The 27,015-nt window shown below is 34.7% G+C and overlaps 1 protein-coding gene and 2 non-coding genes across 3 annotated transcripts; all 3 read right to left on the bottom strand.

Annotated features, from left to right (window-relative positions):
* Positions 1-772: 772 nt before the first annotated feature.
* On the bottom strand, positions 773-27,000 carry LOC121371250 (actin-related protein 2). Its single transcript, XM_041496996.1, has 8 exons — positions 26,879-27,000; positions 20,360-20,470; positions 18,789-19,004; positions 18,265-18,337; positions 16,602-16,738; positions 13,738-13,887; positions 6,153-6,431; positions 773-4,619 (listed from the first exon to the last, which is right to left on the bottom strand). The coding sequence occupies exons 1-8, from the start codon at positions 26,924-26,926 to the stop codon at positions 4,446-4,448; spliced, it is 1,188 nt and encodes a 395-aa protein (XP_041352930.1). The 5' UTR covers positions 26,927-27,000; the 3' UTR covers positions 773-4,445.
* On the bottom strand, positions 6,620-6,689 carry LOC121372783. Its single transcript, XR_005957997.1, has one exon. It is a non-coding gene; the product is annotated as a small nucleolar RNA SNORD61 (small nucleolar RNA).
* LOC121372782 lies at positions 7,355-7,425 on the bottom strand. The gene has a single exon (XR_005957996.1). It is a non-coding gene; the product is annotated as a small nucleolar RNA SNORD61 (small nucleolar RNA).
* Positions 27,001-27,015: the final 15 nt, after the last annotated feature.

The raw sequence follows: 27,015 nt of genomic DNA, 5'->3' as shown, positions 1-27,015 counted from the left end.
AGTCCCACCCCCACATATTGGAGTACCGACATTTAACTCTACATCAATATTCTCTGTATGCACAGAACATTAGTTTCAGTATTTTGTGAAGCAGAAGTCACATGGTTAAAACAAGGTGGTGCTCAATGTCCATGTGTTAATCTGCCATTCATAATAATGGAATAATACTAGAGCTACAAGATTTGTAGTATACACCGGTTTAACACACAGCAGGAACATTAAACTTATACCCCTAGTCTTCATCTCCAGACTAAAAATATGGCAGAACACTGTCTTTAAAAAGTGGAATACTTGATAAATGGTTATTTCAACATGGAGGATTATGTATTGGTGTATAATTTCATTACACTGTGCATAGGTACAGAAAGTGAGGTGAAGGCAAGGGATACACTGCCTACCCACCCACCCCGCCAGTAATAGCAGACCATTCAGTAGGATTTTGTAGTGGGTTTGATAAAAGGAAAGGAAAGGAAATGTTTTATTTAACGATGCACTCAACACATTTTATTTACAGTTATATGGTGTCAGACATAAGGTTAAGGACCACACAGATATTGAGAGAAGAAACCTGCTGTCGCCACTTCATGGACTACTCTTTTCAATTAGCAGCAAGGGATCTTTTATATGCATCATCCCACAGACAGGATAACACATACCACGCATCAAGCGAACGTTTTACCACTGGGCTACGCCCCGCCCCTGATAAAATTAAATTTGGTACTAAAATACATTTATGGAAAGGTGAACGAGATAAAACTAAAAACTACATACATGAGCCAGATAGTTTATTGCATACAAATATTATAATATGTATAAGTAATAACAATATGCTACATCTTTTATAATAATGTACATTTTCAATGTTAATAATAAAATTATGATCCCATAAAATAAAGAGGACCTTTTCTTTTATATACAGGTCCATTTACATATATTTTGTCTGGGATCTTCAATCTGAGTTAGCAGTCATCATTGTTCATTGATTTTTTTTATGATTTGTATAATACAATATAAAATATCACACTTAAGAAAATGTCCACCACAGAGTTTGGCTTCTCCATCATAACAATACACTTTGATTTCTCAACAATGTCGGCACAAACTTGAAAGCAAAGAAAAACAAAACCAGCAACTAAATGTTACATTTGCGCAACACAGCACTGGTTGAAAAAATATATCAATTTGAGGTACATGTGATATATATCGTACTAAGCATGTTAAAAAGTGGATTGCATAGTGTATATCAAATAGATTATTAATTTTAAAAAAAACAACCAATGCTTTGTTGCAGCATAAAACAAAAAAGCTGTTAAACTATATTTTTTTAACAGTAGCAACATTTCAAGAAACATCATTGGTTAACAATTATACACTATTTTATGCATTAAATTCTACAACCTACTAGATTAATACCTTGAAACCAAAACAAAATACATTTTTCTACCTTTTATAAAAATAAATATCTACTTAATTTTAATTCTAAGCTACTTATTTTTAAGGAACGACTATAATTAGTATATTTCCTAGACAGGCTAATGTATGAGATAATGCAACCTCTTAGGTGAAAAAAAAAAAAAAAAATATTAAATATGAAACATTAAATTAAAACAAAATACACATTTAGTCGATGTCCATTAGTGCTGAAAACATATATATAAGGAGGTTAGTTATGGTTTTGCAACGGAAATTTACCGCCCATGTCTCAGTTTACCATTAAATAGTTTTTGTAGCATTTTCCCCATGTAGCACCACCGTCCAGATCACGTTTCTCGTCAATATTATCGCACATTTTGTTCAAATAAAGTTGTAGTTGCATACATATTTAACTTACTTCATGACTGCCATGTATCAGGCGCCATAAAGATGTCTATTGTATTGGTAATCCCTTAATATTCGGAATGTACAAAGTCTTTCAGCAACTTCTGTCCCTGTGACCACCATGTTAACAGCCTCGTGAAAATATTCTCACAGCCTTGTTTTAATCATCATCCTATAGCTGTGGTCGAAGACGATAGGTTCAGTTGTATTACCACTTGTAGTATATTTTCATATATGGATATTTTACAATATCTGTTGTGGCTGCCAAAGAATATTTTTAGTCTTGATAATTGTTAATTTGCATTTTATTCATTATTCATTATCAACGGTAGAGTGTATTTCCAATAAAATGATCAACACAACACTGAAATTCGTTTTGGCTACATCTCTGTGTTAAACAGAAGACATTGTCGATGTCAGTGCTACATTATCATATCTAAGTGGAGGTGCGACAAGAAATGTGTTGCTACATGCATAAACTGACAGGACAGCATTAATTTGGATACATACCAATAGTTTGAACCAGAGATAATCCCCATGGGTCTACTGATAATCAGAAAACAGTTACATTATTCAAGTGTAAATTTTCCACTGCTTGACTTCAGTGATCAGATGAGAACCGGTGATTTCAGCGTGGTATGGCTGTGGACATTACTCATTGCATGCCAACTTTCCATCATTAAGTAGATTGCAAGTTATTCCTACCCCAGTCTCAGTTATACTAACATCAAGATGCAATTCTGTGTTGTTATCTTCACCAAAACTAGAAATAACTGCTGGTACAGTTAAAACTACAGGAAATTGGTCATAAAAATTTGTCATGATAGCATCCTTTAAATGCAGTGTTCTTGACAATCACATCAAATTATCTGACATTATTTTGGTAATTAATACAGCATATCTTACCGTAAGACTGATTACATAACAGTATACAGAGATATTAAAATATCACCATTAATGAGATCATTAATAACAAATGCATTCATTATTTCAATTGATGGGAAAGATTAATGTTACACAAGAATAACTTCATGACAAAAAAAAAAAGTGTACTGGCACATAGCAAAGCTTATGAACTTTACAATATATATATATATATTTTAAACCAACTTTTATGAAAGACAATAGTTGTACAAACACATTATTATTAATACCAATTATATTATTTTGTAACTTAAGGAACAAAGATCCTACTTGTCCAAACCCCGGAATATTATTTTAGGTTTACATTGACACAATACATTCATGCGTAGAGAATATTCTATTTATACTATCAATAAATATTTAATTCCATTCGTGTTGTCAAATACCCCCGTCCCTCAAACAAAAACAGCCCCAAAACCCACCTACAATTTTTAAAAATTTATTTTCAAGACAGCTCCAACATAACAGAATTTAAAAACACCACCTTTTGTTCACAGTAATGCTGATTTATAGTGGATGTGTTTACTGTAACATTGTTTTATTGTAACTTAACTAAGTACAATTTAGCCGAACCTCTTATTAGGATATATGATCATCGGATCAACATATGCTTTGATCATAAACAAAATTTATTGAAGAGAATTAACCAAAATATTACATACAAAAATGTTACAAAAAATTTGAAGTAGCAATATCAAATTCCATGCATATTTATGATTTAATATATTACTATAATAATTCATATTCTTTACAGTTCTTAGATACTTATTATATTCCACATAAAACAATTCCGATAGTGATCAATACAGATTATGACACACAACAGCTCAAAATCTATATTTAATGTCAAGAAAAAACCCAGACTTGTAATATTTGATAATGCTACTTTCATCAAAATAATTTGCCAAGCAAAAATAAAAGTAAACGAAAAAATAACACATCAATACTAACTTAGTATTTCATATTGCTTGTTGATGTACTAATCCGATATACAAAGCATATCTACCATTAGATTTAACATGCGAGCACCACTTGTTGCTATTAATTGATGTGCCTGCAGTCAATGACAAGACATTTTAGCACATTTGTAAATTAGTCCAGCTAACGCAAGAATAGTTTGGTTCCAGAAGTGAGTGGAGTCAATTTGTTGAATAGAAAAACAAACTGCAACAGATCAGATTATTTAGTATGCTGCAATTTAATTATTAAAGATACCGGACACCTTAATTCTTGCTTGGTTTGACTTCTACAAAGTGAACGTATATTGATAACAGCTGAAATTTTAAAATAAAAACATTATGAATTGAATAAATTTTAATCTTTGAAATTGAAGGAATAATTCAAACTTTTTATATTGATAGAAGAATTATGTAAAGTTTCATTCTGTTGATTAGAAAACAATCTTCAGGTGAATAAGATCTGATAATTTACTATTATGCCTAGTGTGGACAAAGGACAGTCAAAGGAAAAGAAATATACCAATTATCGAGCCAAACCCACAATCACATTCAAAATGACGTCTTTTTGTTTAAAAACCAACCAAACAAGAAAAATTGCTGTCCTGTAATGTCTTGATATCTGCAACCAATAATCCATGGAATATTCTAAACTCGATATGAGCTATATAACCTCTGTGGTGGAAGAATATGGAAATGTGTATTCAGTTTCGTACTGAAGGGGGCGTGTCCGATCACACAGTGGCACTAGCTCTGAATTGGCTTCATTAGTTTGTCTAAGCACTTTAAGCCTTTCTCTTGATACTCGGCCCTCGTCAGCCAAAAACTATCCTTGTCTCTCATGATACCCGCTAATACTGATCCACCTAGAAATACCATGTGTTTTCGTCGAGGTGGATCTTCAATTCGAATTTTAAATTTCTGAAAAAAAAACATTCATACAGATGTTAAAGGACATGTTAAACAATATTATCAGAGTTATTTCCCCTTTCATCATATTTCTAAACCAACAACATGGTTTTATAACCTGCTTCTTGACTTCAATGCTACATAATAAGATTAAGTTTTCTTTTAGTTTTTATTATCAGAATATGGTAACAAACCTGCAATAAATATTTTTAAACTTTTATCTATTGCTATTGTGTACGGGCAATACTAATATGTCACTATTGTTATATATATATATATATATATATATATATATATACATACACACTACTCTGCAAAACCTCAACACTAATACTAAAATGCAAGAAATTATGAACTGTGTATCAGATAGGTACGTTTTCAAGTGAAATCAAAGGAAGGAAATGTTTTATTTAACGACACACTCAACACATTTTATTTACAGTTAGACTGCGTCAGACATATGGTTAAGGACCACACAGATATAGAGGAAACCCGCTGTCGCCACTTTATGGACCACTTTTCGATTAGCAGCAAGGGATCTTTTACATGAACCATCCCACAGACAAGATAACACATACCACGGCCTTTGATATACCAGTGGTGGTGCACTGGCTGGAGCGAGAAATAGCCCATGAGCCCACCGACAGGGATTAATCTCAGACCGACCGCGCATCAAGTGAACGCTTTACCACTGGGCTAAGACCCACAAGTGAAATCGACGGCTGCAAATTAATTTCCTTAAACTTGGCAATTCTGGATTTTGTTATTTCGCAAACATTAATTTTTTTTTTGTTAAATGGGAGTAGAACAATCAAACAACAATTAGATCATTTCAAATCAGACACTACACCAAAATACATACTGAAAAAGCTGATGGTTTTTTGTTTGTCTTTTGTTATGATTTTTTTTCACACAGTCTTTCATTTATATATATCCTCGCAGTATTGGTTTTGAAGCTGACGAGCAATAATAACAGGTTGTTTTTTTAAATGTCAGAAATGCTCTAATGTATATACATTTATGTATATACTGCAACATTCTCACCATTTTGATGCTGTATATTCAAATAACTTATGAATGACCGATATTGAAGAACAATACCAAACTGACATACATTTTTAAAACCCAGCACTTATGCTAATGGTATTGTTAATTGTTTATACTTACTGCAAACAGTGAACAGTAAATACTGCTTTATTTTAATCAATATACTTCTTTCAACAAACACTTTCACAATAATTAGGAGACGCAAAATACAAACAAAGACATTATTTATATTTTTAACTAAATATAAGCTAAAAGTGACATCCGTCCCCTTATTTGACAAGTTGATTAACCCAACTCACAGATAATTTGGCTGTATCTACTTTACAATACCTACACGGAATTTATAATTTTCACTAAATATTAAATTAAGCTAAAAGTGACAATACGATTAACCCAACTCACAGACAATTTGGCAGTATCTCCTTTCAAATACCCACAAGATATTTATAATTTTCACTAAATTAAGCTAAAAGTGACAATAGGATTAACCCAACTCACAGATAATTTGGCTGTATCTCCTTTCAAGATTCTCTCTAGGTAGAGCTGCTTCATCTCCCTCTCGAGTCGGCTGGGCAGGCCGGGGTACATGGTAGAGCCGCCCGACAGGACGATGTGTTTGTAGAACTCGGGCCGCGTGTCAATGTCTGCTGCCTGTATTGTGTTGAAGAGGAGCTCAGCGACACCCACATTTTCCACATTTATCAGGTGAGGCTGGAACAATGCCTCGGGGGCTTCAAACCTCTCGCCACCTACTTTGATCACTCGGCCATCAGGAAGCTGTACAAAAACAACACAAAAAAACCCATACTTAGCCACTCACAGAAAATAACACAATTTAATGGCTATATTTAGTGCTTACTTTAAAAGTTCACTGGATATTTAACACATACTTTAATAAAATAACAAATTATATATATATAAAAAAGAAAAGTTTTTACAAGAAAATACATGTTAGTATGGCATTTCTGTTCAGCACTTCTTAGAGGTTAAATGGTTCTTCAAGTAACACAATCAGATTATTTATTTCATCACCACAGAAGTGCCAGCTATCTAAATGTACATACTAGCTGGATAATTTTCCACCAGAAATTATAAACTGGTTTTGGAATAAAAACTTTGTTGATAAATGTGATATAGATCTAAATCAATGTTGAGGTCATTAGTAACATTTAACAAGACCGAGGTGAAATGACAATTTAACACACTCAGAAGAATTCATACTACAGGCATATGTTGTCATGGATAGATGCAAAGACTGGGAAATGAAAATGGATAGAAAACAAAAGTTGAAAAAGATGTTACCACCAGAGTGCAAATTTAGATGAAGAGAAATGAAAGGAGGCTGTGGTAAGTTGGTAAATATGTTGATAACCATACAATAAAATATTTTCACCGATATTTTAATAATTTTTAGCAAAACGTTTATGATACAAATATATGCTTTACATTAATAGCACTATTCCAAAATTTCCACTGTTCAAATTTTAAGTATGAAAATATCAGAAATTCTTTAACCTGTATGGAAATGCATTACATGGATGGGTGGATAATGTAGATGAATGAATGTCTAGAATTTGTGACTCTTTTTTTTTTGTAAAAAAACCCAAAACACCCCCAAAACATTGATAAAAAACATCTTAGCAAATGTCTTTGTTTAAATTAAGCTATATTTGTACACATTAATTTTTCTTGGCATATTTCTGTTCAGCACTTCTTAGAGGTTAAAATTTCTACTCAAGTAATAAATCAGATTTTATACTGTCATCATCACAGAAGGACCAATTTATATATATATATATACACACACACACACATATACATATACATATACATATACATATACATATACATATAGATATATAGACATATATAGACATATAGATATATAGACATATATACATATACATATATATATATATACATACATATATATACATATATATACATATACATATACATACATACATACATACATACATACATACATATTAATATATATAATTATCCACACTAAGATTTAATGGGTTTCTGTAATCAAAGATTATTAGAAAGAAAGAAAGAAGTGTTTTATTTAACGACGCACTCAACACATTTTATTTACGGTTATATGGCGTCAGACATATGGTTAAGGACCACACAGATTTTGAGAGGAAACCCGCTGTCGCCACTACATGGGCTACTCTTCCGATTGGCAGCAAGGGATCTTTTATTTGCGCTTCCCACAGGCAGGACAGCACAAACCATGGCCTTTGTTGAACCAGTTATGGATCACTGGTCGGTGCAAGTGGTTTACACCTACCCATTGAGCCTTGCGGAGCACTCACTCAGGGTTTGGAGTCGGTATCTGGATTAAAAATCCCATGCCTCGACTGGGATCCGAACCCAGTACCTACCAGCCTGTAGACCGATGGCCTGCCACGACGCCACCGAGGCCGGTTCAAAGATTATTAGTGACAACATCATGATGACCAGGCATAATACAAATTTAAAAGGTGAAAAATTATCAATGACAATATAATATCCATAGATATTTTTAACAAATTGTAACAAGACTATAGTATACATAAAATTTACAGCTGATTTCATTTAGATTGTTTAAAAAAAAATCCAATTGTTTTTGTGGAACTTGCAATTTTTAATTTATAATAAACAATTTTTTTAATGTTTATTCCACCTGTTATTTATATACATTAACAGGACATCACAATGCTAACTCAGTTTTCATTTAAGTGATTTTCACGAAACGCATGGAAGAAACAAAAAACATTTTGGGGTATAATTTTGAAAAGGAAGGAAGGAAATGTTTTATTTAGCAACACACTCAACACATTTTATTTATGGTTATATGGCATTGGATATATGGTTAAGGATCACACTGATATTGAGAAAGGAAACCTGCTGTTGCCACTTCATGGGCTACTCTTTTCGATTAGCAGCAAGGGATCTTTTATATGCACCATCCCATAGACAGGATAAAACATACCACGGCCTTTGATATACCAGTCGTGGTGCACTGGGAATTTTGAAAAGGATTTTACAATTACTACAAGCATCTTAAGTCAGTATTCTTAAAAGACCATGATTTTTGCCCATGCAAAAAATTAGTCTGTATTTAAATGCCTGTAGAGATTCAACGGATGGACAGATGGATCACCTTTTTTCTTTAAAAAGTAATCATAAAATGGACACATCCCAATAAATTTCTTAGTCCAATTTGTAAAAAAAAATATTTCACTTAGCATGACATTGCTGTTCAGCACTTCTTAGAGGTAAACATTTCTACTCATTAACAAATCAGATTTTTTGCTGTCATCATCACAGAAGTGTCATGGCTTTAAACTGCTGCTGTTATAAATATGTTTCATGTGCTGTCATACTGAGCTCTGAGATTACCATTCTAAGCCTGTAAAGTGTGTGCCTTCATTTAATATCCCCTAGCAAACAATTTTATTACAAAGTTTGTTTTGTTTAATTACACCACTAGAGGACATTGATTAATAAATCATTGGCTATTGTATGTTAAACACTTGTAAATTTTGACTCTTGATCGGAGGAAACTCGGTACATTTTTTTTTAATGCAGAAAAGGATCTTTTATATGCATTTTCCCACAGACAGAAAAGCAAATAGCACGGCCTTTAACCAGTTGTGGTGCACTGGCTGCAATGAGAAAACCAACAATCAGTTGAATGGATCCACTGAAGTGGTTCGAACCTGCAATGCAAGCACCTCAAGCGAGCACAAAACCAACTGAGCGAAATTCTGCCCTTTATTTTTATGAAACACATGGAATAATAATAATAATTAAAAAAATTGGGTATAATTTTGAATAGGATTTTAGGATTACTATAAACATCTCAAGGAAAAAAGGAGAAGATTTTTGCCTAATGCTAAAAATTTACTCTGTATTTAAATGCAACAAACAACTGAATGGATGACTGTAGAGGAATGAATGGATGGACAGATGGATGGATGTTGACCACCCTTTTTCCTTCAACAAGTAATGATAAAATGTACACATCCCAATAATTTTTTTAGTTCAAAAGTAGCCATATAAGTAGACATATATATATATATATATATATATCTACTGAACAAAATAAGAAACTTCCGCTAACTTTGCTTGAACATAACTTGATGTAAACAAACCGGGGGAATAATTGTTATATATGCGTTTAAAGAGTGTTCCATGATGCATCGTTTGGTGCAAAATCATGGCCATAGGTTAAGAGAAACTGGGAGAAATTTTGACCAAGTGTGGTAGGGGTTAAAAAAACAAACACCCACTTAATTCCCAGTCTGGAGCTCCACGCGGTAAGACGTGTTGTTTTGCTTGTGCACACTGCACGTGCTTTTGTGTGCTCGACTTGGGGGTCCTTCATTTCGTTGTTTTTGTCAGCGAAATGAAGTTTACTATTGGGATATATGCGGCCACTGGAACTGATTGAACGCTGGAACGCTTCTCGTTTCGACAGTCTGCACCACCAGGATGGATTCTTTTTTAGCGAGATTCCTTGCCTCCACGTCATTTCTCCGGCTGACTGTCAACTTGGTTTTTTTCGTGACTCGTATGACGGCCATTCTGCAGAACACCACGGTTGTTCACGTTTAGTCTCTACATGTCCGAGCCTGTCCTAGCAGCACTGGAAGATTGACCGCCCCACTCTAAGAAGAAATAGGAAGCGGGGTCGGCCCCTACTACTCTTTTTCTAGACTTTACCTTGCTTTATAGTGATACCATCTCATATCCTCCGGAGTCGGGCCTGTCCGCACCACTACACCAACCCACGACGACTGGACTATACCCTAGTCTGATACTCTCTCTCGTTCAGACGGTTCCGGCTTCTCAAGATCTGTATTTCAGCACAGCACTAAACCTTCAACGTCTATCGACTGTCAATCTAGGGGTTTTCTTGACGGAATGCAACCCATCTCGTCCCTTTAAGCTGTGCACCCAAACGGCCTTAACGAGGCCACGCGCGTGGACATATTGATCGGACTTTAAACTTTTGGATCTGCGTTCAAAATTTTATGTCGAAATTACTTCTTTTTTTTAAATATTATTAAATAGTCCGATCCTCTCTTCTTTCTCTTATTTAGTTTTGGACTGTCCTTCTAAAATGCTCCAAATTATGTAAATATTCGGCCGAGCAGTCAATTCTTTTTGGCTTGTAACCTTTTCATTTTTTTTATTTATTCTATGAACTTTTTTACTAATTGCTATTTTCAAAATTCTGCCCATTTTCACCTCCCCCCCCCCCAGTCAGGCCACCGATCTTATCGGAGGTCGGACTCGGGATGGGCGTGTTCGAAACCCTAGTGGTATATGGGCACGTTAAACTAGTTATCATCATCACCCACTTAATAACGGGTATGACCACCACTGCAGTGCATCGCAGGCGCATAGAATTGACTAAAGTGTTGATTTCTGCCTGTGGAATATTGTTCATTCCTGAATGAGTGCTTGACGAAGTTCGTTGACGTTAGCGGGTGGGTTGGGACGACGCCTCAATCGTCTGTCCAGACGATCCCAGACCTGCTCAATGGGGTTGAGATCAGGACTTTTATCGGGCCAGTCATCAATGAAATCAATGTTATTTGTCCTAAGAAAATGTACAGTATCTCTAGCTGTATGAGAGGTGGCATTATCATGCTGAAAAAATCGAGATGTTGGCGTTGTTATGGAACAGAGGAATGATGTGATGAGTGAGAATGTCATCGCGGTAACGTTGAGCATTTAAATTGCCATCAATGACGACTAGTGGTGAACGATAACCATGGACAATGGCTGCCCAGACCATGACACAACCCCCACCCCCACCCCCAAAACGATCTCGTTCAAGAACACAACAGTCAGCATAGCGTTCATTTCTCTTACGGTAGACGCGCACCCTGCCATCACCACGTTGTAAAGAAAATCTGGATTCATCCGAAAAAAGAACAGTATTCCAGCGTCGCCGTATCCAACGAGTGTGTACACGTGCTAAATTAAGACGATGACGTTGCATTAAAATGCATACGACGTAAGGACGTCGTGCATGTAAACCGTTTTCCCGCAGACAATTACGAACAGTTTGCCCACTGATTCGGTTATTATGAAGCCCAGGTGTGTTAGCAACAGTAGCAGTGGCAGTTTGGAATCGATTGCGCAAATGCGTGTTCATGATATAGCGGTCTTGACCACGCGTTGTAACACGCAGACGTCCACGACGTGGCAAGTCGTTGGTGCTTCCTGTCGTTCGAAATCTTACGCGAAGATTTCGTATCGCTCGACTAGAACTCCCAACATGCCTTGCAACGTCTTCTGTCGACATGCCAGCATCAAGCATGCCAGTCGCCCTTTCGCGTAAATTATTGGGTATTCTTGGCATACTAAAAATGCTACAATGTAAAAAAAACGTTAATTTTTTTTTTACAAATTTTGAAGCGTTTTCGTTCACTTGACAACAATGTCAGTAAGACAAGTAAAACAAATTGACCGAATACTACACGGGACATGTCGAACCATGTATGCATGTGCAAATTGAATTTCACGTTGTCAACGATTAACAGTGCAAAAATAATCGATAAAATTCATGAATCCTGATAATACAGCTCAAGGCTAATACTACCTATATAATTTCATTACATAATGAATTCTTTAACACAACAAATACTATATGTACAAATTGGAAGTTTCGTTTTTTGTTCAATATATATATATATATATATATATATATATATAAAATAATAATTATATTAATAATAATAATAAAAAAATTCACTTAGCATGACATTTCTGTTCAGCACTTCTTAGAGGTTAAAATTTCTACTCATTAAGAAATCAGATTTTTTGCTGTCATCATCACAGAGTGTCAAGGCTTTAAACTGCTGCTACTTGTAAAATTATACATCCTTATATATTATAAATATAAGTTTGATGTGCTGCAATCTTGAGCTCTGAGATTTCTAAAAAGCAAGTCTGGGTGAGAATAAAGTGTATGCCATTGTTCAATATTCCCTAGTAACGAATTTTATTACAAATGACACCTTTTCTCCAATATGAACATCCCCACCTTTACTGTAAAATGTTTGATGATATATGAAGAACATGTATCATATGTGAGACTGGACAAACGACACCGACCAGTGGTAACATCTACATAACCCCAGTAGACTATTAAGTTACTAAAAAAAACCCCACCTAACAGTGGGTAACAAATAGAAACTCCCCAAAATTAAAGAAATCAGTACTTCAAAGGTAGTTGTCTTTTTTAAATTTAAAATTAATACATATATACATACTTGCATACATTAATGGTACATTTTGCATTAAATAACGATCATTTCTGTTCACAGCAGAATATCTGAAATCTCCCACGACCCAAGTTTGTCTAACCTGCCCATCACTTAACCTTCCGAGTACTGCAGGTGAGATATTTCGCCCAATGTCACTCCAGTCGACATACTCTACAATGCATTCCCCAATTCATATTTCCCGCTGTTTTGCACATGGCACTCACCAGAAACAAAATATAATAAAAGAAAAAAAGATTTTTCAAAATGGTGGGTTTTATTTTGATTTTTTCAATTGAAAATACCTTGAAATTTTTAGTTCAAAAAGTGGTTTTCGGGTAGTATTTTCGCTTGACAACAATGGCGGCACGTACCGGTTATTTTCAGGGATTGATAGCTAATTGTGACAGCTAATTTGATCGTTTTACCAACAACGAAAATCACTAAATATTGCAATATGAATTGTAGTTCGGATTAAAAAAAAAAAAAAATCTGGTCAGAAAACAACTTATCGGGAATAATAGACATAAATACTGGACTGCTGGCAACAAATACCTGTAAGTAAATGTGACTTTTTCGATTTTTTACCTAATTTTAATCACCATTAACTGATCTAAAATATAATAAAAATTACCAAAACCCACGAAAATAATACTTACCGATTCATATATGAACTTTATTTCATGTATTTATAAAACATTTAAGTGAATATATATGTCTGTAAAAATTATAAACTTGTACCCACTCAACGTGGTTTTTGTTAAAAATTAATCCAGTAGTCTAAAGGTTAATGATAATTGTCCACTTACTGTATAAGGCTCAACTAAGACTGTTGTTTCTAAGGCAAGTTTCTGTTCCTGTTCTACATCGTATGCTACAAAGCATAGCTTTTCCTTCATCATCCTCACCGTCTCAAAATCAGCAGAGTGGTTAAAGGCGTAACCACGAAGTAGTAACAACTAAAATAAACAGAGGTTAAAAATCAATGTTATGTTTAAGCACACTGAAATATTAATCATGAATTGGCTATTTAATATCAACCATTTGGTAATTTAGAGAGGAAAACTTGTTACATTTTCCCACTAGTAGCAAGAGATCTGTTATATGCACCATCCCACACAGGATAGCACATACCATGGCCTTTGATATACCAGTCATGGTGCACTGGCTAGAATGAGAAATATCTTATGTATAAGAAAGCCACCCTTTAGAAATATCTTCCTATCTTTCTATAAGCTGAGCAACAGCATATTACTTCTAAATTACCCCACCAAGCAATCATAACCAAAGGAATAAAAAGTAGTTTCTCACTGAGAAATTATCATGCATGCCATTGGTTTAACATACAATTATACAATCACATAGCGTCTCCATTTTAATTTTAAAATTGTTAAATTTTGTAATAAAATGTTACTTCAGTCCCATTCATTATAGATTTAAATTCATAATAGATTTTAAAAAACAAAAACAGAATAAAGACAACAGAGCTCTGTACATCCCTAAAGATTGGCATCTGAAATATGTGCCACTTTTCTTAAAATAATACAAATAGGACTACAGCTCTCACAAACATATATACTGAACAAAAAAAGAAACTTCTGATTTGTACATATAGTATTTGTTGTGTTAAAGAATTCATTGTGTAATGAAATTATATAGGTAATATTAGCCTTGAGCTGTATTATGAGGATTCATGAATTTTATCGATTATTTTTGCACTGTTAATCGTCGACAATGTGAAATTCAATTTGCACGTGCATACATGGTTCGACATGTCCCGTGTAGTATTCGGTCAATTTGTTTTACTTGTCTTACTGACATTGTTGTCAAGTGAACGAAAACGCTTCAAAATTTGTAAAAAAAACAAACATTTTTTTTTACATTGTAGCATTTTTAGTATGCCAAGAATACCCAATAATTTATGCAAACGGGCGATTGGCATGCTTGATGCTGGCATGTCGACAGAAGATGTTGCAAGGCATGTTGGGAGTTCTAGTCGAGCGATATGAAATCTTCGCGTAAGATTTCGAATGACAGGAAGCACCAACGACTTGCCACGTCGTAGACGTCTGATTGTTACAACACGTGGTCAAGACTGATATATCATGAACACGCATTTGCACAATGGATTCCAAACTGCCACTGCTACTGCTGCTAACACACCTGGGCTTCATAATAACCGAATCAGTAGGCTAACTGTTCGTAATCGTCTGCGGGAGAACGGTTTACATGCACAACATCCTTACATTGGGTGCGTTTTAATGCAACAGCATTGTCTAAATCGTCTTAATTGGGCACGTGTACACACTTGTTGGATACGGCGACGCTGGAATACCGTTATTTTTTCGGATGAATCCAGATTTTCTTTACGTGGTGATGGCAGGGTGCACGTCTACCGTAGGAGAAATGAACGCTACGCTGACTGTTGTGTTCTTGAACGAGATCATTTCGGGGGTGGGGGTTCTGTCATGGTCTGGGCAGCCATTGCCCATGGTTATCGTTCACCACTAGTCGTCATTGATGGCAATTTAAATGCTCAACGTTACCGCGATGACATTCTCGCTCATCACGTCTTTCCTGTTCCATAACAACGCCAACATCTCGATTTTTCAGCATGATAATGACACCTCTCATACAGCTAGAAACACTACATTTTCTTAGGACAAATAACATTGATTTCATTTATGACTGGCCCGATAAAAGTCCTGATCTCAACCCCATCGAGCATGTCTGGGATAGTCTGGACAGACGATTGAGGCGTTGTCCCAACCCACCCGCTAACGTCAACGAACTTCGTCAAGCGCTCATTCAGGAATGGAACAATATTCCACAGGCAGAAATCAACACTTTAGTCAATTCTATGCGCCTGCGATGCACTGCAGTGGTCAATTCAAGAGGTGGTCATACCCGTTATTATGTGGGTGTTTTTATTTTTAACCCCTACCACATTTGGTCAAAATTTCTTCCAGTTTCTGTTAACCTATGGCCATGATTTTGGCACCAAACGATGCATGATGGAACACTCTTTAAACGCATATATAACAATTATTCCCCCGGTTTGTTTTCATCAAGTTATGTTCAAGCAAAGTTAGCAGAAGTTTCTTATTTTGTTCAGTATATATACTGAGAGACATAAATAATGCAATAGGTATTTTGCTGATATTTTCTTGTAAGAAATGTTATTTCATCTATATTAAGGTTGCAAACAAACGACATTGGTAACAACTGTAAGTGAAAGAAAATATTGTTGGTTTTTTAAGCAATAAAACAGCAATTTTTTAACATTACTTACCATGCAATATGAAAAAAAAGGACAGAAAACACACAAAAAATGTTGCTTTTATAGGGAGACGAGAGCAGGCAATGCACACGTAAAAAGATTTTCATATGCAATGGTGTTGTTGTTGCAATAAACACCCAAGTTATGCTTTTCACTGAAAACTCATTTTATTCAATTGTTTTCCGATTTGAACAAAATCCTCTTTCACTTAGTTGTTACCAATATGTAATTTGTCCCCATACTCAATATATATGATTTGACCATTCTATAAGAAAATATTCAGTGAAATACTCATTGCATTATTTGTGCCTCTCAGTATAGATTAGAAATGGCGTTCATATTATAATTTCTACATTTCTTGTTTATAAAACTGACAAACATCACCATCAATACCTTTATAAGGTATTTTGTAACATCTCTTCCTGCAATATCAAGTCGCTTTGTGAGATGCGGAAGAGAAAAACCTTCATAGACTGGGCAGATATGTGTGACACCATCTCCTGAATCAACTACAACACCTGTGAGTAGACCTACAAAAAGATTACAAACAGATAAATATTACAATATAATTCAGAATTGAAATTACTCCAAAATGGGATTCGTCTCTCTCTCCCTCTCTAAATAAGGAAACTAAATTAGTTTTAAAATGCTGACAGCCATGAGTAAAGTTAGACACTTCAAACCAAACTTCTATCAATGATCTACAGTGAACATTATGTTCAGTATCGTGGTGTAATTAGCTACACAAATTTCAGAGATTGCTACACAATTCTAAAACATTAAATAGGTGCTACTCAATTTCAACTGATTATCACCTATTGCTAAGACTTGGTCGAGTACATTTCAAAGAATATAACTTAAAAACTATTTTAAAAGGCTTTTAACCTTCCGACTACAGTGCATTCCCCAATTCATATTTCCCGCCGTTTTGCACACGACACTCACCGGAAACAGAAATATAATTAAAGAAAAAAGAAATTTTTTCAAAATGGTGGCTTTTGTTTTGATTTTTTCAATTGAAAATACCTTGAAATTTCGAGTTCAAAAAGTGGTTTTCGGCAAGTATTTTTGCTTGACAACAATGGCAGCACGTCGCGGTCATTTTCAGGGATCGATAGCTGATTGTGACAGCTAATTTGATAATAAATTTGATCGTTTTACCAACAAAGAAAATTACCAAATATTGCAATATGAATCTTAGTTCGGGTTTAAAAAAAAATTCTGGTCAGAAAACCACTGTTATCGGGAATAATGGACATAAATACTGGACAGCTGGCCACAAATGCCCGTAAGTAAACGCAACTTTTTCGATTTTTTGCCTAATTTTAATCACCATTAGCCGATCTAAAATAATAAAAATTACAAAAAAAGACACAAAAATAATACTTACCGATTCATATATGAACTTTATTTCATGTATTTATAAAACATTTAAGTGAATATATTTGATTAAAAATTATAAACATGGTTTTTGTTAAAAATTAATCCAGTAGTCTAAAGGTTAAAAAATAATAATTCTCATTTCAACTTCATGGTACACTTTTTCAATAGTCCTGTTGCCAAGAGATACAGAAAATTACTCTTCAGATTCTTATCTAGATCATAGAGAAGGTAAAATAATAATAATAAATTGAGTGTATATTTTATGAAAGGTGGTAATAACCTATATAATGACATCACAAGTTACAGCTTTGATCCTAATGTCAAATATGCTGATTTGTGTTTGTTCTAAATAGGTTAATGCTGATATGAAATGTTACCTTTTGTCCACAGTAATTTTTACTTAACCTTTCTCTGACAAGCTTTGTCATATCATTTAAATATATGAACTCACCTTTTTTAAAATCAAACATGTTCATAAAGCAAAAGACAGCAAGTGCAAAATTATTTTTAAAAAGTGGGGAGATTATAGATTATTAAGGGATTAAACTTTAATTTTTCCATAGCCTCCAAACAAAATAATAATACTTTATTGATGACTATACATACTAAGAATGAGAGCTTGTCTAAATGTATCAGATCCATTTCAAGTAATGTAACAATAACAGTAACTCACCTTGTGCATATAAAGTCAAAACTGCTTGAATTGCTATGTGAACACTGTGGAACTGGTAATTTTCAAACATAACCTAAAATCAAAAGTATGACGACTTCAATTGTATTTTAATTACAGCATAAGAATAAAAAACAAAAAAGGGGAGAGAAAGGAAAGGTGTCGAAGTAAAACAATGAACTGACAAGGTGTCATACATTCAAAACAAAAATGTGTGATTTTTTGTTTTTGAATTCAAATTAGGTCTAAAATATCACAGTAACCGACTACTGCTAATAACTCAACTACATCAACAGACATTCAACAAAAAGAGTGCCATTTTACCAGCTAGATTAACGCCTGGTAAACTTCTATTTGCTGAAAAAATATACGGTAAACATTAACCAAACTGACTTAATTCAGTTAAAAACATTAAAGTTGGTTTTCAAGTCTCGCCAAGAATTACTCAAATGAATGTACAGAAAACATAATTTAATTTATTGTCTTCTGTAAAGAACTATATTTGTGAATAAGAAATTATTGCTTACCTCTACCATCTTTTCACGATTTTTCATAGGATTCATTGGAGGTTCCGTGAGAAGAACCCGACAATCCTTTGTGTTTATGTTCATTTTCTCCTTTCCAAATGTATAGTCATACAGATGTAACATGTCCTCCCAGTTCCGCACAATTCCATTTTCCATGGGATAATTCACCTCCAGCATAGATCTTAACTGGCTAGCCTCATCCCCAACCATCAAATCCTACACAGACAGATAAAAATGTACATATATATTGTTTAAAATCCTGATCTACACAGACATTTGACATACACAACATCTATGAAAAACAATAAATAATAGTACTTAATTATTGTCTAGTTAACTTAAACAATCAACCACTATGTTAAACCTCATGTAGCATAATAAAGCGCACCATGCTGTTAATTTAACGAAACATCGCAATTGCATGATCCTATTCCTGTATGTAAAGTTTCATGAAAATCAGATGAGAAATGAAGCCGGTAGACATACTTTTATTGACAGTGACCTTCACCTTCGACACAAGAAACATGAAATGTGAACACATTCAACATATCCTGATCTTATTTCTGTTATTTGAAGCTTCATGTAAATTAGATGACAAATGAAGAACAGTGATGTCACAATTTCTGTTAATAGTGACCGTGACCTTTGAAAGAGGCGAAATGCAAACTCTTTTAACATATCCTGATTCTAATCCTAAATACATGATTAGAAATGAAATCGCTGAATGATGTTATAATTTCTATTTTTAATAAGGTGACCTTCACCTTTGACACAGAGGTTAATTGCGAACTTGAAGTAAAGAGAACACATTTTAAGATATCACGATCATCTATGTAGAAAGTCTCATGAAAATGGGATAAAAAATTAATTTCAATTTAGGCTTACACTCGCTTTAATAGCGTTAGTTTTGTTTCGTTACAAATGAGAAATTCCGTAAAATGCTATTCATAGTAACGAGAATGCACTAAGGAACTATCCATAAAAGCTCTCCGACGTGCTTCTCAAACACCAAATATTGTGACACCATGAGTTTGAGAATTTCAGCAAACTTCTGTAAACTGTAAATATGTTGGTGGCGTGCTAACATAGGTAGCATTTTATAATGAAAGTAGAATGTGGTTGTGAAGATAATAGATGGACACACCGCACTAAAAAACGGAAAAGCTTGTTAGAGCATTAGCATCAAGAACATTATGACATCCATCTAGGTCAGGGATTTCCCACTGCACGCAGTTTTCCAAAACATTGATATTAGCCAACACGTTTGTTTGGATTTTCTAACAAGTGATTTCAGCTGTTGCATTAATGAACGATCCGTGTTTTGCATAACCAACAGATGAACGATAAAATTGTACATGCCACATTTTATGCACTGGCTCCCATAATCTAAATTAGAGGAGCCATTAATAATTTCCTTCAATATTTTTCATGTCGAGGTCTAGACATCATAAAAAGGTAAAGTGGTTTATAGTTTTATATAAATCTGAATGACTAGTTTTATGACAATTAACAAAATTGTGTTTAAAATCAAACAAAAACATTTTGGCATTCTCTCTTCAATGCTAAATTACCTTCACTTCTATATTTCCTATTTTTGCTGTTGATCGAATGATAGGACGACCAACCAGAGACGGGAATATAAACTCTGGAAAATTCTGTCCTGCATATCCACATTTCACAAACTGAAAAGCAAAGCAAATTATATACATATGTACTCAGGGTTTTTAATTGTTTACTCTGCTGTGTACACTTGTAAGGAAAGAAATATATGTATAATTTATTGGTTCTTAAAGTATTTCATGGCACTAAAAGTTTCTAGAATCTAGAGCTAAATAAAGATTATTCCCTTCTTAGAGTATTCAATATTTTTAAATAGGTTGTTTCAAAAAAGTAGGTTGTTTTATTTTTACTAAACAGGCCTTGACCGTAAGGTTTTTTTAGTGGTAGCCGGGCTACCAGGTTATAAAATCTAGTAGCCCTCAGTACAAATTGGTAGCCCCATAACTTTTAATAATATAATAATAATAATAATATATATATATATATATACACACACACACACAAATATTATTTTTATTTAAACATTTTTAAGGTGGCTTTTTGTAAATCATGAGAATTATACTGTGAAATATATACTTATAAAACTACATGATAACCCTTAATGAACAATAAAGTTTTTAGTTGAAATCATTAAACAGAATTTGGGGGAAATATTTAAAACCACAACATTAATTTGTGACAGAATGAATATGAAGTGTGTTGCATTATAATATTTTGTAAGCCTTCATTACGAGATTAGGCCTAAAAAAATTAATAATAATAATAATCCCTACCTACATTACCCACATTTGAAACTACTGGTCAGAAATAGACAAAAACTATTTTTAAGGATGGCCTCAAAGAAGGGGTAAATATGGTATGGTTCCAACACAAAAAATTTAACCACCACAACCAAAAAAACCCGACCTATTCTACCTACATTATCTCGTTTGGTACGATTCCAGAAACACACAATAGTATTTATTATTGTTTTTAGGCCTAATCTCGTAATGAAGGCTTACAAAATATTATTGAAACATTCATACGATTTTCACGTGTAGAATTGTCTGATAATCGTACGATCTTCAGATTGACATTGCATATTTTAATACTTAAAATGGCTGTACTTTTAACTATCGTCAATAGGTGTCATTTTGAAGAATCTCAACATAAGTTATTCCAAAACAATAGCAGTTTTTATTGATGACAATAAACATGTAGCCAGACAGTGAATCGCCATGTTATCACGTCAGAGGGTAAAACGGGTATGGCGCCATACCATAATTCTTTTGCAGATAATCTGATTTTTTTTTCAAGTTAACCTTTAGACAAAATTCATTACTCTTATCATTACTGTATGCTTTTCTTAACCCTAACCTTAAACCATTTTCTTTCTGGAGGAGCTCCCCCCTCCACCCCCTATTGACTGTGTTTGCATTCAATTCCATAGCGCCATACCTAAAAATTTATTTTGAGTAGAAACACTGCACGTGACAAGATCAGATGTCATTTTGAATGAGGTTATCGCACAAAGCAATAGTAAACAATGAGAGAGATTTAATTTAAAATAATTTATAAGATTGATTAATATTATTAACACTGAAAATATTTGTCAATTTATACATTTCTTTAAAGGAATGCTAAAGCAAGGCTTTTGGACTGGTATGCATATTCAACGATACATAATGCACATTATTGCTTAATATCAACAAGTATAATCGTATAGTTAATTAATAAAACGGTTAAATGTGACGGCTGTTATATATAACAGGCGCAGCCATTTTGTACCATCCCAGTGAATATGCCCTCTGGCGAGCTGGTGGTTATGTAATACCTAACGTGTCACGTCAGGAATTAGAATTGGAACTGAAGAAACAAAACATACCTAATTTTTGCGGATGCATCGCAATGTTCTGTAATAATATCCATCCCAGTAACACAGTAACGTGTATATATCTGGTTTATTTTTCAATACAAAATAAACCACCACTGTCAAAGTGTTGAAATAACATATACTGAACAAAAAACAAAACTTCCGATTTGTACATACAGTATTTGTTGTGTTAAAGAATTTATTGTGTAATGAAATTATATAGGTAGTATTAGCCTTGAGCTGTATTATGAGGATTCATGAATTTTATCGATTATTTTTGCACCGTTAATCGTCGACAATGTGAAATTCAATTTGCACGTGCATGCATGGTTCGACATGTCCCGTGTAGTATTCAGTCAATTTGTTTTACTTGTCTTACTGACATTGTTGTCAAGTGAACGAAAACGCTTCAAAATTTGTAAAAAAAAATTAAAGTTTTTTACATTGTAGCATTTTTAGTATGCCAACAATACCCAATAATTTACGCGAACGGGCAATTGGCATGCTTGATGCTGGCATGTCGACAGAAGACGTTGCAAGGCATGTTGGGAGTTCTAGTCGAGCGATACGAAATCTACGCGTAAGATTTCGAATGACAGGAAGCACCAACGACTTGCCACGTGGTGGACGTCCACGTGTTAGAACGCGTGGTCAAGACCGCTATATCATGCACACGCATTTGCACAATCGATTCCAAACTGCCACTGCTACTGCTGCTAACACACCTGGGCTTCATAATAACCGAATCAGTGGGCAAACTGTAATTGTCTGTGGCAGAACGGTTTACATGCACAACGTCCTTACGTCGGATGCGTTTTAACGCAATGTCATTGTCTAAATCGTCTTAATTGGGCACGTGTACACACTCGTTGGATACGACGACGCTGGAATACCGTTCTTTTTTCGGATGAATCCAGATTTTCTTTACAACGTGGTGCGCGTCTACCATAGGAGAAATGAACGCTATGCTGACTGTTGTGTTCTTGAACGAGATCATTTCGGGGGTGGGGGTTGTGTCATGGTCTGGGCAGTCACTGCCCATGGTTATCGTTCACCACTAGTCGTCATTGATGGCAATTTAAATGCTCAACGTTACCGCGATGACATTCTCGCTCATCACGTCATTCCTGTTCCATAACAACGCCAACATCTCGATTTTTCAGCATGATAATGCCACCTCTCATACAGCTAGACACGCTACATTTTCTTAGGACAACTAAAATTTATTTCATTGATGACTGGTCCGATAAAAGTCCTGATCTCAACCCCATCGAGCATGTCTGGGATCGTCTGGACAGACGATTGAGGCGTCGTCCCAACCCACCCACTAACGTCAACGAACTTCGTCAAGCGCTCATTCAGGAATGGAACAATATTCCACAGGCAGAAATCAACACTTTAGTCAATTCTATGCGCCTGCGATGCACTGCAGTGGTCAATTCAAGAGGTGGTCATACCCGTTATTATGTGGGTGGGTTTTTTTTTAACCCATACCACACTTGGTCAAAATTTCTCCCAGTTTCTGTTAACCTATGGCCATGATTTTTGCACCAAACAATGCATCATGGAACACTCTTTAAACGCATATATAACAATTATTCCCCCCCCCCCCGGTTTGTTTTCATCAAGTTATGTTCAAGCAAAGTTAGTGGAAGTTTCTTATTTTGTTCAGTATATATGTTTTGTACATAAATTAACCTACGTACTGAAATAATAGTTGGGAGTGTTTTCTTGGTTAATTGGTCTTTTCTTTCTGTGACCTGTACCTGTGATTCATGATTGGCAGGTGTATATTTAGACGGTCTCCAGACACTGTATCTAGATACACTAAAACGACGTGCCTCTTTTATTAAGATCACAGGGTATGGTGTGATAACCTCAAATCGTAATGGACATTATCAGCCATCCTGCTTTATTACTGTAAGTACTTCTGTAAAACCCTTGATTAAAGCCGCACACCCTAGTTCCATCCAGCGAAAATAAATTATAATTTGGTTAATCTACAAACCTGTAACACACTTAGATCACGTTTTTATCAAATGGAGTGAAAAAGCAGGTTTTATATCGATAAATACCATGGGAATCCCCATGTCCCAATTGCTTGAACTAATTTTGAAAGTTAGTATTCTGATGTCACCGGTAGATGTCGCTCGAAGCACAACAATGCCTACGTCACGACAAATTTCAGACTTGGGGTGCGTTTCTTTCACCTCTCCTGGACATGTTCCAACTGTTCTGTCCTGGTTGTATCCCCTCTCCAGATATCGTAAGACTTAGCAAAATTATTGGTTTTAAGGGTTTGTAACATTTTGTATTGAGACACTTACTTGTCTGAACTTATTGTTACTGAAAATGTTCACGAACTGTGAAGAAAAATCTCACAAATGAACAACAAATCGGATGTTGATTGCACGAACCGTGCACGGAAAACAAACCGAACCAAAATGATAACGGTCACGTGGTATACCAACGTCTGACATTGAAATGGAAATATCCCCTCTAAAAATAGATTAGACCGTGTCTGCTCAACATTTTTTTCTCAGAGGCCCGTGCCATTTTATGAAATACGAGAAATGGATTTTGTGGTTTTACAAAAACCAGGATTACCAAAAAAACACTTCAGGTGAATGGAAATGTATATTCTAAATAATAAACGGTAAGTAAAGTGCAATTTTATTTGTGAAAAAATGGGTTTAATAGCGAAAAACAACGCCGTAATGGTTAACAACTAGCCGTAACTAGGGTGTGTCCCTTTAAGTAGACTTTCCAATCTAAAATAACAAAACTGACCAATTATGTAGTCCCAAAGAAATGAAAATTATCACTTGGGTATCGTGAGTGGTAGTTTTTGCTCGAATGTATCCACCAATAGGCCTAATAATATTCTTTTTTTTCTTTGGATTTTTTAAAAGAAAAAAAATACTATAACTCCATTTCGTTATACTGATGCAAATTGAAACATATTTAGTTAAATAGTTTATTATACTATCAAGTCATTTATGTTGTTTAACAAGTCAGGTTGATGAAAGCGAAGCGCCTTGTCATAAATTACAGCGTTTGTTTACACTGTGCATAGAGAAGTTGGACAGAGCTGACTTCACTTCGCTCCAAGCTATACCACAAGACGTCACAAAAAACGAAACAAAATGGCTGCCCCCAGTTATCAGGAATAATCATGTTTTTTTAACTCTAAAATTACTTGTTTTTCATTTGTTAAAGTGTCAGTATGTGCTGGTGGTCTGGGTATGCATCTTTCCAACACATAAGGCTCTTGTTGGAGTTTAGTCTACCTTTAACATAATAATAGATATTAATTTTGTAAAGAATAATCTGACAATTTGCGAAGGTAGCCTAGAAGGAAATAAACCGTGATTAAGTTATGGCTTAGTTTAGACTTCAGCTGGCAGATGATAATACAAAGTGTTTATTATAAGTAGGCATAAAATCAACGGGCCGTGTTGTTGACTGTCATAAATGACTACGAATGGATAACCTATGACCCAAATGAAAATTCCATAACCTGTACGAACCATGTATACTGAATTACATCAAATTATTTTTATTAGTTTGCAACTCCTGGCAGCACAAAGCCTCAACATGAAAGGTGGAATTTCAGACACTGATGAGTTATAAGTCTTGTTGATTGTGGAGTGACTGGACATGCCAACACATTTGGTAGCCCAGCGGACTACCGGGGTTTGACACCGATAGTCTGAATGAGAAATCAGTAACCAAAACATCCCAGGCTTCCGCTAAGGTCAAGCTCTGATAAACATAATGAGGTGTGTGTAACAGTTAATAAACAAAAATAAAACAGTAAGCGATGAAGGTGGAACCTGACAAAAGTTACCGTCTGACGCCAACTGATAAAAAGTTGGGTGGGTTTTTTAAATTGCTTTGTTTAATGATACCACTAGAGCACATTGATTTTTTTTAATAATCGGCTATTGGATATCAAACATTAGGTAATTCTTAGGGAAAACCTGCTAGTTTCCATTACAAAAATAGGATAAATATATGTACCAATACACAGTCATAGTACACTAAAAAAAATGGGACTGCTTTTCGCAAGCCATTATTCAGGCACTGCACAATATACAATTACTAAATTGCTATGAAAAGACAAAATCCTGGATATGCTCCTGCTGAAATAACTACTTAGTGGATTACATGCACATCAATACATAGTGCAGGGTGCACATTAAGTCAATACTTTTCTTAACCACACTTTCTTTCTAGGTCTGTTCGGACTAATCAATACATAGTTTAGTAACTTAATTTTGTCCAATAATATGAACTGACTTGTTAAAAAAAATTAGGCAACTTGAAATTCTATGAAGAAGGATTTTTTCCTTACTTTGTGGGGGGGCGGATGTAAATTAATTGTATCCCCGTTTGCACAGCCTTGTACTTTTTTTTTGTAGTTGTATCAAGACAACTTGGAAGTCATTATTCTGCAAGTATTGTGCTTTAACATCTCAAACCATATTCAGCAAAAAATATATATAACTATATTAGTGTGGAAAAGTAATGCTGATCTGCATATTTTATTTGCAATATTCAAGAAGTTGATACTTAAAAAGATGTCATCTCTTCCGGGTTCGAATCTGGGTCGATGCCAATTCTAAATGCAAAGGAGTCAGATAAAAAGACGTACATATATACAACAATTACTTACTCCTGTACCATTATCACAGACAACTACTTTTCTTCCTTGGTTATCCATGATGGATGGAATTGGATTTTGCCGGTGTCCCAAATCTCTTTTAACTTCCCATTTAGTAAGAGCCGGAAACACCCGCCCCGATGAGTAAT

The sequence above is a fragment of the Gigantopelta aegis genome, chromosome 4 (genome assembly GCF_016097555.1).
Source record: "Gigantopelta aegis isolate Gae_Host chromosome 4, Gae_host_genome, whole genome shotgun sequence".
NCBI classification, from domain to species: Eukaryota; Metazoa; Mollusca; class Gastropoda; order Neomphalida; family Peltospiridae; genus Gigantopelta; species Gigantopelta aegis.
The sequence above is the reverse complement of the archived record's forward strand: the minus strand, read 5'-3'. Positions and strand labels throughout refer to the sequence as shown.